Raw genomic sequence first — 13,498 nt, 5'->3', positions numbered from 1 at the left:
GTTGGTAGAATCACCTCTCTCTCTCTCTCTCTCTCTCTCTCTCTCTCTAGAAAAGCCATCACACAATCTAAACTTCTCATCCATTATCAACTTTATGATCTTAGTCTCTCTTGATGATTAACCCAGATTATATTCCATACTTTATATTTGAGAATTTAGATAAATCTTGCAAATTTGTTTGTCCATGAAAAAAAAAAAAGATCATATATATAAACTATACAAAGATAAAGACAGATCAAATCCCAATATGGAGTGGGAAATATATATAAGAATAGTAAGGCTCCTGGACTACATATGTTAGGGAGGTCCCTAGCCAGTACAACATATAATAAGTAGTATCCAAGAAGGGGAGGAATTCAGATGTAATGGGATCCAACATTTTGTATGGAAATAGTAAACCTATTATATATAAAAGGGAAGAACACCACACTAGAAAGCTAGTGCGCCTAATAGCACGTCTAGAATGGTAGGAGAGGGAGAGAGGAAATGGGAATATGAAGTTAAAATTAGGGTTCTAAAATCCATCAGTCACGGCCTATTCTGATCTAGAATCGGATTGAATTTATTAGGATTTGTGAAAATTTGTATGGAATCGGTCAGAATCGTTCAAAACATGCCTTAACCTTAGAATTTGTACCATGATGAGTCAAGTCAGATCACCTGATCAGATTGAAATCGGTTAGGATAGATGATAAATCGATTGGAATTAGTCAAAACATGCCCCAATCTTCATACCAGATACCGATATGATATCATACCATAGCAATGGTATTGGTACAAGGGAGGGTAAAATGCTCAAAAAACAAAGGTATCGGTATTTTGAGGGGCAAAACTATCTAATTCGCCTTATCCATATTGGATACTCAATACCAATTCCTAAGACCATGCTAACCCTAGAAATCATCCAAAGGGTCAACTGAGCAATATCAGGCAAAAAGGGTATCGGCCGAAGCAATGCCGATTCTTAAAACCCTGGTTAAAACTAACGTGTGTGGATGAAGTGAGAATCAAAGGTTGAGAGAGAGGGTTAAATGGTCAAAATATGATGTGGTATCTATACAACCGATACATACCCATATTAGTATCGGATTTGAATTCAGAACAGATTAATACCCGATCCAATTATGGTTTTTATGTATTGATATCTTATCGATTGTATTTAAGACCAGTATCGATATATATCCGATCAATTTGGATCAATTGCCTATATCATTTCAGGGCTTAAATAGATAATTTTCTGTAGAAAAATAAAGACAAAAGTAATTGATACACACTGATTTTTATCATTATCGATCCACATAATATCAGTATCGATGTAAACCGATATCGATACCGATAACCAAATCCTTGAATCCAATACTGTGCACTAATGAGTTGAGAAATTTAAAAAATAAAAACTCAGGCCCAGGGCTTGGATCGTGATGGCCGCAGGCCACTCCTCTTCCACTTTTCGAGTGTAGCCGACAACAAAGACGGGCACAGCCGTCTATTAACCAACAAACCCTACTGCAAAAGCCTGTCTCTTGTCCCAACCCCAACAGCACACACTCCTCAACCCCTCCCCTCCACTCCTCTCCTCCTCTTCTCCTCTTCTCCATTCTCCATTCGCTGGATAGTAAAATTTTAAATTTAATGTAAAAATAGACCAACTCTCTTTTTATTTCTTTTGTCTCTTGTCCTCTTTCGTCCTTTCCCTCTTCTTTAATTTCCTCTTTTGTCTCTTAATTAAAGCATTAATCCATTTTAACATAACATAATAATCCAAACTCTCTTTCTTCATCTCCCTTACCTCACAATATAAATACCCACTTAACCCTTTCGTCAATCCTCACTGTTTCTTCTTCTCCTTCTTCTTCTTCAAGTTTTCTGCAGAGGCAATGCATTACCAGATGGGGTCTTGGGGATCATACATGTCATCAAGAAGCGTGAGTGACCCATTGGAGCGAGTGGAGAGACTCGCTTCGGAGAACGCTGTTGTGATCTTCAGCATCAGTAGTTGTTGTATGTGTCATGCCATCAAGAGGCTCTTCTGTGGGATGGGTGTGAACCCTACTGTGCACGAACTTGACGAAGACCCCAGAGGGAAGGAGATGGAGAAAGCTCTCATGAGGCTGCTGGGTACTTCTTCTGCTGTCCCTGTCGTCTTCATCGGTGGGAAACTCGTTGGGTCCATGGATAGAGTTATGGCTTCCCACATCAATGGAACTTTGGTCCCTCTCCTCAAGGATGCCGGAGCTCTCTGGCTTTGAAATAGAAGAAGATATAATGATATGATAGAACATGAACAAAAAAAAAGAGGGGATTGAGTGTGTTTGTTTGGTTAATTTCTCCTCCATTTTGGCGTTTGGATACACTAGTAATGAGTAATGACTAATGCTTTTCTCTTTCCTATTCTTAAGAATTTTACTAATTCTCTTCCTGTGTGTAATGGGATCTTCCTCTTGGTCTTGGGTTTCTTCTTGTAATGGATGTTGCAGATTGCAGAGAGAACTGTAGTTGATCCCTTCTCTGTATAGAAAGAAAAAAAAAAGAAGAAAAGTTAGACAAAAAACATTCACAGTTATCTTCACTGCTCTCTCTCTCTCTCTCTCTCTCTCTCTCTCTCTTCTTTATTACTTTCTTTTTCTGGGTTTGCTGTTTTCCCCCTTCAATCCTCTTCTTCTTCTTCTTCTTCCTTGGGCCTTACACATTGAGTGAACCACGTGGCATACGGAATAATGACATGGCATGGATTGACGGATAGTCAATAGGAAAACTGCCACGTTGGATAAGAGAAACTATAGGTCGGTGACTCGGTTGAGTAGACAGTGGTCAATAGACGGGTGAGGTTCAGTAGCCTGTGGTTCGATCACATACATGGATGCCGCCACGCGTCTTATCTCTGATCAACTCGGCCCTGGGCACTCGGCAGCGCCAGCACGCTCTGCCATTCTATGGGTGCACGCGGATCACGAGGTTCAAGAAAGGCGGTCTTATTCCACTGCTCCTCCTGCTACCGTGACGACCTTAGTAATGTAACATGTAACAGAGCGGCTTTTTCAGCACGACAAAGATGACAACAGAAATTTGCATTACGGGAGAATCTCTCTCTCTCTCTCTCTTCCGAGGTTCGATTCATGTATGAAACGATAAGTCGTGTGATCCAAGCACGGTTTTGGGACGGATCTATCCCTGATTTTCCTTCTTTTTTTTTTTTTTTTTTAAATTAGGTCTTTTACCTTTATTATGAACCGATATGGATCGGCCAGAATCGGTATCACTGCCTGCTAATTCCCATACAAATCACTCTGATTCGGTTGATCCAATTCTCTTTCCTTGAACCATGTTACTTATTTTTTGGTTTTCTTTTACAAAATTACTTACTCAAAGTTTTAATTAACAAAAATGCTCAAAATCAGATTTAGGTGTACAAAACTATTCAGTCAACAAAAATATCTGATTGTACATGGAAGATGAAGGAGAGTCACTGATTTGGGTAGTTTTGCAAATCCAAATTTTAGGTATTTTTGTTAACCGACACTTTGAGCGAATAGTTTTATAAATCCAAATCTGATTTTGAATGTTTTTGTTACCTGAAACTTTAGGTGAGTTGGCTTATAAAAGGAGACCTAAAATAGGGTAATCATGTAATTTTCTCAGAAAAAAAAAAAAAACCCTCTAAACCCTAGTTTCTATACAGGAGCAGTTTAATCTAAATAAGTCTGATATGGGATCAGCCTCTGCCGATTTCAATCTGAAATGGCATGAGTTGATCGATCCAATCTTTTAAAACCTTGCATGATCTAAAATCTTTTAGTAGACCCCTTCCAAATAGGGTTTTAAAACCTGAAACTGGGATCATTATCGATCCCATACCTCGATTTTGGATTGGAATCGGTCAAGATGGATGAGAACATCATCAATCTAAAATCCCCTAACCTTAGTTTCATATAGGGAACGGTCAAGCCTTATCAGACAAAATTGAGGTCGGACTTGGTCGATCTAACTAATCCGATGACTATTTTTCAAAACCCTGCCTCTAAGGTTCTTATACTATAAGCATAGAACCCAAGACCATATATTGCGATCATAAAGCACTGATTAGGAATAATTTTGCAATCACTAGGCGTGCAAAGGTTATCACATATTACTCATGAAGCAGTGGAAGTGGAAGGTATCTTGACAAGATTGAAGACAACTGCTATCAAAGGATGGAATATATATGAAGTTTGGTACACAAACAAGGAGTTACTTCACCTTATTCCATTTCCTATTCAATAAGCTTGGCCTCTCTTATATTTTGAAACATGTCACGCTATCTCATCCCTTTCACATACAATTTTCTTCCATTTTAAAGCAATAGAAGATTATCCGGTTATGAACCTATTATTTCACATGGCTTGTAACTATAATGGACAAGAATAACTATGATATAAATAATTTAGCTTAATATAGTTTTCTGTTTTTTTATTAAAAAAAAAAAAGGATAATAAATAAAAATCGTACACATGAGAAATTTTTGTCACGAGATTAATTTACTCCATGTTTCATATTTTATTTAAGGGAGCTACCACTTGTAACATTAAAGTGTTACAAGTGTCAGCACAGATAGAGTTGAAAATTTGTGAAAACATTGATCTCAAGGCCCCTATTCATTCTGGTGAAACAAAATCCAAGACTAGAGGGTGCATAAAGACTGCAGTGAAACGCATCGACATGATGTTATGGCACTAGGTGGAAGTATAAATGATTGAATTTGAGCTGAGAATTTAAGTAGTGATATCGTATCAATTGTATCGACTAATACATATTGGTATCATCGATACCCAATATCCATAGCGGTCCAATAGAAACCAATGATAGTAAATTGGTACAAAATACCAGCATATCGGTATCTTGAGGGGCAACAATTCGACCTGTATTGGTATTGACCAAAACCTTGGATGATGTCAAAAGGTTCATGTGAAAGAAGAACACACAACATTTACATCACCACCTCATGAAGAATGCCACAATTATAAAAACATTCTCTCTGTTTCACCAAATTAGACTTAGACCTCTTACCATCAATCACTGTTAAGTAAAGAGGTAAAATAACCGTTATACCATTCTCACTAAAACTCATTTTAACCCAATTCATCAATTTTTGTTTCTCTCTTGTAGGTAGGTGGCCTACTGATGGCGGTGGCGCCGAAGTCAGTGGTGGTGGCCAAGGGGGAACCTTTAAGCTATACTACGATGATGGGACCCCAACTGACCCATTTAAATGCCGACATTAATGATAGAGACTATTCCAACGGCCTCTTCTTAGATCTTCTATATACAGTGGCATCACTTTTGAGAAGCTGCCACAGTCGCCGGAACTATAAATCTGATGCAACTGCGAGTGCGAGGTCAATGGCACTTGGTTGGATCAAAGCGCTCACTCGTCAGCTCACTGGCTCTCCAGTAGGTATTATCACTTACCAGACTCATGAGAACAAACACCGGCGAAGATCCTTAACCCCAGTTGGAACTTGGCACAAGGTTGACCTCCTTCTAGAAATCCCGCCACAGCTAGGTAACCCCAAAATTTAATCCTAATAAATATATTCTAACGGGATAACAGGATAATCCTCCCAATCCTTACCCTTTTACCACTACTGTTCCTTTCCACTAATTTGACTAATCTTCTAGATTTTTCTATACTAATTTGACTAATCTTCTAGATTTTTCTATTAGTATATATTAAAATTTGAATCACATCTACCAGATCTGCTTCTCTCTCGCCGGAGATGTTTGATTCGTCTCTTGAGAGTTGAGTCTAGTCACTTTCTTTCTGTATTTCCGAGAATTGGTGGTAAGGCATAAGGGTTCTATCCACGGTTTCGACAAAGTTCCGAGCCAAAGACTTAAAATTCTTTCGCTCCAAGTAGTAGCTAGTGAACTAGGGTTTCTGAGTTCCGAAGATAAACCGAATAACTAGTAAGGAAAATTTAGCACAAACCAAGATGGTGATTTGCGTTTGGGTGGAAAAGTTTTGGAGGCTAATCAAGAAAATGGTCTCCTTTTTTTTCTTCCTTAGCTATCTGAGTTCTCTGACCGATCATTTGATCGGGGGATGGTAGTTCTTTGTCTTGTAGGGGGAAGTGAGAACAGTAGGAGGCATAGATTTTTAATCGCGCCGCTGCTGCTATGAGCGATCGCGGGTGGAATGGGGTCTTGGAATGGGGACCAATTACAAGGGTATTTCAGGTGCTTTATATTTAATAAGGGCATTTTGGTGTTTAAAATAAAATATTGTTGTTGATATTAACATATAAAGTATATTCCTTAACAGTGACCGATGGTAAATGGTCTAAATCTAATTTGATGAAACAAAATGGGTGTTCTTATAATTATAGCATTCTCCAAGGGGTGGCATTACAAATTACCCTAAATTTAACGGAGAAGGTTTCCAAAGCCGTCAAGGTAGGGCATGCAAAACTTCTCTGTCTATCCCTTTCATCATCTCATGATATAACCTTTCTGCCCTTCTACGTACGGTACCATTTTGTTATACCTCATCGGTTGCTCCCCTGTGCTACTTGCTCAAAAAACCCTCTCAACAATAAATCCAAACCTTATCCCAACTTAATAGGATCTGCCACATGGAGATTCCAAGCAAGGATGAGCATAAGGTTCCATGTAAGAAGATTAATGAGTTATGGCTAATTATAATAAGTGTCGGTCAACTTGATGCACCACTACAGATCAACCACAGGCTTATAACGACAAGACTATAATAAGGTTCTAGCTGTGTACCTGACATACCATATAAATTGGTCAACCCAAAGCATCAACATACATTACATCCACCATCAAGATAATCTATCACTCAATGAAAACAACCACAATCATTTGTTAAAAATTGTAGGGGGTTTTATTTTCGATAATGAAAATTATGTTTAAAAACTGAATTTCCAAGCACTTCATATGTTTGGGGCTTATATGCAAAAAAACAAATGCCAGGGCAGAAATTCACCAACTCATTCACATTTTTTTATCTTTTGGCCAACTCCTCACAAGTCACGACAAAAAACTCGTTAATGAATACCATATGCGCCCCCCCCCCAACTCAAAAACCACCTAGACCCTAACTTGTAGCCCAAGGCCGTGTTTGGTTTGGTAAATCAAATGGTATATGTATCAAATATGGATGTCAATCTTTTGAAAGACATTCTTTTAAACTACCCATCTAGTTGAAAAATCGTTTGGTTGCCTTGACTCTCTCTCTCTCTCTCTCTCTCTCTCTCTCTCTCTCTCTCAAAGACTAGTCTAAGCAGAAAATAAAACTCGATTTTCTCCATCCTTACTTCCAAAGAATCATGACCATAGATTGGTCTATATTCAGAAAATAATACTCATTTTATTGGTCAAACTTCTCCCTCTTTTCAAATCCTCCCTCCAGTTGTTTACTTCTAAAACCTTCCTTCCATCTTTCCCTTAAATCCAAATCCTCACCTTCAGGGCTTTACCTTCTCTTGTTCGTTTCCCAATTCCACCCAATTTTAATTCCCGTCTCTGATTTGCTTCACCCTTCAAAGCAATTGAAGTAATTTTAGCAAAACCCATTTCTTATTTTTTGCAGTTAATTGCCAATTGAGTGGGAAAAATACTAATCCTTGAAACAATCTTGAACAACCATTCTGATGTTTGTGTAGAAACACAACCCTAAAACGATGCAGAAGATAATGAAAAAACATGAACAAACAATGCACACAAATTTACGAGGTTCGACAAGATTGCCTACGTCCTCGGTGAGATGAGATCTGCTTCACTATCAATGGAGAATAAGGTTACAATGCTCATCCTTCACACCTCTTAGTATTGTTTGCCTATCAAGGCGCTGCACCAATACTCCCTGTATTAAACTATGATGGAATACAAGCTTTGTCCTTCTCCGAAAAAATGTTGGATTTTCTCTTAAACATGAATTAAACCTCTTTTCTAAGTCAAATCAAATTTTGTAAAGTCGCCGACAGGCTATAGCAAACGTCGTCGATGGCAGGGTAGGTGAACTAGAGAAAAAATCTGGGGTTTAGTGGAGGTAGATCCAAGCACTTCGATCTCCTCTATTACATATCCATGAACAAAACATGTGAGATCTGAGTTTAAAAACCTAAACTTACAACACGAAAGAAAGAGCGGTAGATTCTGGTTTTAAAAACCTAACCATACAATTCCATAAAAACGAAACAGAGAGCGGTAGAGAGAGAGAGAGAGAGAGAGAGAGAGAGAGAGAGAGTGACCATGAGCTTACCAGTAGTGGGGTGGGGCTACAGAATTGTCGGTAGTAGACTCTCGGTGAGAGGGTATCGAACCAGAGAAGCTTGGCTTGACAATATCGCGGGTTTAGTGGCCTCCGTAGAGGACGTCTTCCACTTTCCCCTTTTATATTAGGGTGTTAAAATGGTTGCTCAAATCTAAATGTTGGTGTTGACATAAACTCAGATTTGAGAGACATCCTTTGTAATATGGTCATTCATTGGAAGCAGGTGGTTCTCTTATGAGGGTCATCCTAGTGAAACCAAACAACCCAAAAAATTAAGAATTGTCATTCTAAAGAATGTCATCCAATTGATTTACCGAACCAAACACGCCCCAAGCCTGCCTAAAGCCCACCTAATTGCGTTATTACATGATTAACAAAATCTTGTCCTCTTTGTATTGGGCATTTGCACTGAAAATTGCCACATCATCCAATCACATGGCAAAATAAGGTCCAATGGAGAGAAGCCTCTCTACACTGGATCTCATAAAAAGCAAAAATTGCCAACATGAATATAATGCAGTAAACACAAAGCTTAACAGTCGGTCAAAACTTAACCTGAAAGTAACATCCATGGATGTAAGTATATTGTAACCTTGAAGATCAAGTTTGCTACTTCAGCCCTGTGAAGCCAGCAGAGTCACTGGTCCATTGAAGGGCAATACTAGTTTACTTTAATCACATTAGTATTATAATAAATATGTCTTTGGAATCTCTAATCTAATGCAACTTGAATATGAAAAGCATAAGTGAGAAGTACCGCTTGTTTGCCCGACCATATTGTTCCAAAAATATGCTTTCACCTCATTAGTGCCACTGTGCTGAAGAAATTTCTGCAACTTTGACACCTAGGGTAGATTTATGCTTAAAAACTGATACATTATTCTTGACATCTTTTCTGTAATGATTTTTGCTTGAAAGACATACCTTCATGCTCGCACCCAACCTAATCATAAAATTGTGTGAGAGAGAGATTAACTAAGAGATGCCCAACTTGGATATGGGCATTCATAAATCCACCCAGGACCTGAGTACTTCACACAATGAAGCCACAAACCCTCTTCATGTCCGCCATATCTGCAACAAATAAGAAAAGATTTAGCAAAACATAATGGCTGCGGCACAGATAACATTGACAATTATCAAAGTGCATATGACCACGAAATGAAAAACTTAAAGCACCATTCTCCAATCTAATAATATATTCCAGTCAAGCTACAATTTAAGGAGCAGTCCAAGGAGGTCCCTTCTCATTTTGTATAGGAAAAAAGACCAGTTGAGTCTTTGTCATAGCTAGTAATGTTGTAGGTGGTCGTAAAGAGTCCTAGCCTACTGAGTCCCTTGAAGACTCCATTTTAATGGTAAGAATGTGAGGCTGCATATCTACCCAGTCCATACATCAATATATTTCAACTTTTCTTTTGTCTGAAAGAAATCCAGATTAAACAAGAAAGTTTACATGCTTTTTCTAATTGTTTTTGGGTGGAAGCTGTTATGGCTCACTTTGCTGGTACAAGGGAAGCGCTGTATAAAACCTCCACGAGACACACAACAATAGATTGGAGAGGATCAAATGGCCCAGAATATATTTTAGAGAAAAAAAAGAGGTCCACCAACAGGGCAGCAGTATGGTTCTACGTTAATATTTGATGGGTACACACAGTGCTAAAAAATATCAGACAATCATCTACATTGAATTGGAATTTTTTTCTGGGTTTGCTATCTTTCTGCAGAACCAGATTAGAATGCATCCAGACCTAATGTTCCTGTGACAACACCTAAGAAATCAGTTTTTTTTTCTCCTAGATAACTGAATTCTATTGAAAAAGAAAGAAAAACACAGGGCTAAAGTACAACACCACACACACATCAATCCAAAAAGGGTTGGGAGACCTCAAAGAGGGCCACATGATAGGCAAAGGACCCACATACAAAACATGCCTAATAACTCTTGACTTGGCCAACTTATCAACTAAAGATATGGCAGACCATAATCAGTAGGGTCCTCTCCACAACAACCTTAAATGTTTTTCGAACTCAAAAGTGACACGCAGTAAACAGTCGCCCGGGCCTGGTCCCTTTGTAAGGAGGCACCCCTTCTCCCAAAGTTACAGGGCTATCTTGTCGAGTTCCTTAGAGAGAGTTGTCTCATGCCCCTAGGTATTCTCTAGTTATCCACCTGTGTCAGTTACGGGTATTGTTACCCTTTTGTTGAAGGTCGTTTGAGCTTTTTCTGGGAGTATGGCATGTGTTACTTCAACGTTGTAGCCTCTGGTACTCAAACATTGGCTCGGTCATAGTTTTTAAGGCGCTGGTAAGGCGACGCCTTAGCAGCGCCTTGGAGCTAATGCGGTCTAGAGATGGTAAGGAAATGCTCCGCCTTATGTGAAGTGGCGCCTTATAGGGTTTTTTTTTTTTTTTAAACACATTTTAAAATTACTTGATGAAGATTCCAAATATATATTTTTTATTGGTAGGTGTATGGTTTTGTTCACACTTGAGATGTATGGGATCAGCTTTACTCCATCAAAAATAACCAAAACAAACAAAACAAAAACACGATTCATAAACAGGGTTTGGATTTTGTCAAGGGTTTTAAGAAAGGACTTTGAGAAGGAATCAAGGAACAAGGAAGAACCATTGATCCAGGCCACCATTTTGCTCCGACAGCGGTGAGCTTCATTCTTCTTTGACGGGAGTAGAAATATAGTGGATGACCTTAGGACTTAGGCACTGATTTTGGCATCATACAGGTAAGTATAATAAATACTTGTATTTTTATGTCTTCTTTTCTTTATATTTATAATTTTGTTTCATAATTATGTATTTATATTATATGTTAAAATGTTATGATGATTGATGATTGATGATTGATGAAGATGAACTTAGTTTATTCACTTTATTGATTTGTTTTAATTGGTATGAATATGAACCTTTAATATTTATTTAACATATGAGTAATAGGATTCAACTAGGATTTGAGTCAAATAGATTGGTTTTATAAAAAAAATTACACATGAACACTTTAGTCGATAAGGCGATGCTTTATGCCCGCCTTATCGCTAAGGCGCTCTGAAAGACCCTCAAACGCCTCCGTCGCCTTACCGCCTTAAAAACTATGGGCTCGGTACATACATTCAAACCACTGATGGTCATATATCTTTTATCAAGAAATAGAAGGCAAAAATTCATAAAAGGGTTTTCCAGGCTTGCACATATGGTACCGAAGCTCAGTAATTATATGATACCCATAAAAATTCGGGAATTTCCAGTTTAACTAATGTCATAGTTCCTGAATTTCAACGCGAATCAAGATCAAGGAAAGGATGTCTTCAAATCACTAACTCAAATCCATTGTCGAATTCTACTAAGCAGAATATGGAGGTACTTACGGCAGAACCGGCAGATCTGGCCTTTCACAAGAAAGTAAGTGTTAGATATTCACCCCAAAAAAAAAAAAAAAGTGTTATTTTAACATCGTTCAGTGCGATCTTGGAAGTGGATACTATGGTATTCCACTAGGGACAGTAGATAAAGCCAAGCTGAGCTGGAAAAATAGTCAACTTTCAAGTAAAGAAAAATGGTAAGATGTACTCAGTTCATGATTTATCAATTTGGTGTCTGAGATGCAAGGTTTCAAGCTGCAAAAGGAAGAGCTTGAAGCAAAGGCCCGTACAGTAACTACAAGATAAGACTTCGACCAGAAAAAGCCCAGCAATATGACTTATAGATTAAGGGAAGGTTTTGCTCCAGCCATGGTCAAGGGAGACCGAGGCCTTTGGATGGTGTCAGGGAACAGTACAGGGGTATTATCGACCCTGTACTATTAGCGGGCAGACATTTACAGGCATTGATGGTTGTCCTTTTCCTCCGCCCATGGTGCTGGAAAACTTCTCTAAATTATAATCGATTCTCAAGTGACAAGAGCATAGAGGAATACCTCTCTTCTTCATAATAGCCTAGCTGGTTTATATCCCTTTCTATCGACTTCTCTTTTGTCAGCTCAGTCTCGCATGTTTGACCTTACTAGACTATCTAGCTTGATTTAACTGGTTTAGTGGCTACTAGCTAGTCTTCCTAGTCTGCTCTGCCTTTTAGCTTGGTTTTTTGTTTTAGCCATTATTCTCAGCACTTTTCTATCATGGAGTCATTCTCTTGAATTTTCCTATGTAAGTTACTTCTTTTAAGAAGTCGGAGCTGTTCTAGTACACAAACAAGCATGGTTCGAGAACTCGACCGATATGGTCGAAATTTTGCATGTTTCGACCGTATCGCAATAGGTCAATACCATATAGCCTGTGACTTTAAAAATTCGCAGGTTTCGACCTATATCGACCAGTTTCAATGAAAAATCTCATGTTTCTACTGAAACATGAGAAATTTCGATCAAACCACATGGTTCGACCCTTTGGGTGGAACCAACTCTTATGTAAGTTAGTTTGTAAAGAAATCAAAGGCTCCTATTCTCAAAATTCAACCCACTCCCCTTACTTTTTTCTCTTTGGAGTGGAAAACTTGGGGAAACACTCAAGATTTCCCCTTTGTGCCTAACAAAGTTGAATCTAATGTTGGATCTTGCTTGATCTACATAAGGAAGGCAGTTTGGACCAAAAAGGTAAGTCCCAACTTCCCCAAAAATCATTTTTTTTTTATAGAATATAGTTGTAAATAGAGTAGAATGATGTAAATTCTTTATATGTTACTTAGAATGACTCGATCTACGCATTAATGGTGTCCAATTTTTTTTTGTATGTTAATTTTTTTTTTTAAATGCATTTACCTAGAACATATATTTGAAAAAAATTGGGTTAATAGTTGATGTTTGATGTTTGATATTCGATTTAATATATGTTGAACACCATTGGCCGATCTACAGCGAGATGGTTTCGGTTTTTTTCTTTTTCTTTTTTCAGAAATTCATTAAATATTTCCTGAAATTATTTTTAAATGTAAATAATTATGAAAATTTTTCTATTATGGTTTGAAAAGTCAAGAAAATTATTAAATTTATCAGATGAAGTGTCCTAATAACAGGTACATTCACATAATGTTGAGAGATAACCCATGATGATGTAATATTTTTATTTATTTTGGATCATTTGTATTATGTATTGATGTAGATTGTAGACAATGTAATTATGGTGTATAGTTCCAGAATTTCAGTCAACTCATTGTACATTACCAAACCTTTGGTTCACCACACAAGTATGACTTTATGTTTTTTTTTTT

General features: G+C 37.9%; 2 protein-coding genes across 5 annotated transcripts in view; one reads left to right on the top strand and one right to left on the bottom strand.

Moving 5' to 3' along the window:
- Positions 1-1,783: 1,783 nt before the first annotated feature.
- On the top strand, positions 1,784-2,569 carry LOC122057661 (glutaredoxin-C1-like). Its single transcript, XM_042619845.1, has one exon. It carries the CDS (start codon positions 1,878-1,880, stop codon positions 2,247-2,249), a length of 372 nt encoding a protein of 123 aa, XP_042475779.1. The 5' UTR covers positions 1,784-1,877; the 3' UTR covers positions 2,250-2,569.
- A 6,259-nt stretch (positions 2,570-8,828) lies between these two features.
- LOC122058355 (RNA pseudouridine synthase 7-like) overlaps positions 8,829-13,498 on the bottom strand; it is a 13,237-nt gene continuing 8,567 nt past the window's right edge. For 2 of the 4 annotated variants that reach the window (XM_042621009.1, XM_042621006.1), the window contains one exon: positions 8,829-9,346. In XM_042621009.1, coding sequence (XP_042476943.1) covers positions 9,244-9,346 — 103 coding nt within the window. In that variant the 3' untranslated portion in view covers positions 8,829-9,243. The remainder of the gene's footprint in view (positions 9,347-13,498) is intronic. The other 2 variants (XM_042621007.1, XM_042621008.1) reach the window with 2 other exon arrangements.

Source organism: Macadamia integrifolia, chromosome 12 (assembly GCF_013358625.1).
Source record: "Macadamia integrifolia cultivar HAES 741 chromosome 12, SCU_Mint_v3, whole genome shotgun sequence".
NCBI lineage: Eukaryota > Viridiplantae > Streptophyta > Magnoliopsida > Proteales > Proteaceae > Macadamia > Macadamia integrifolia.
This window is presented reverse-complemented; position numbering and strand designations above follow the sequence as displayed.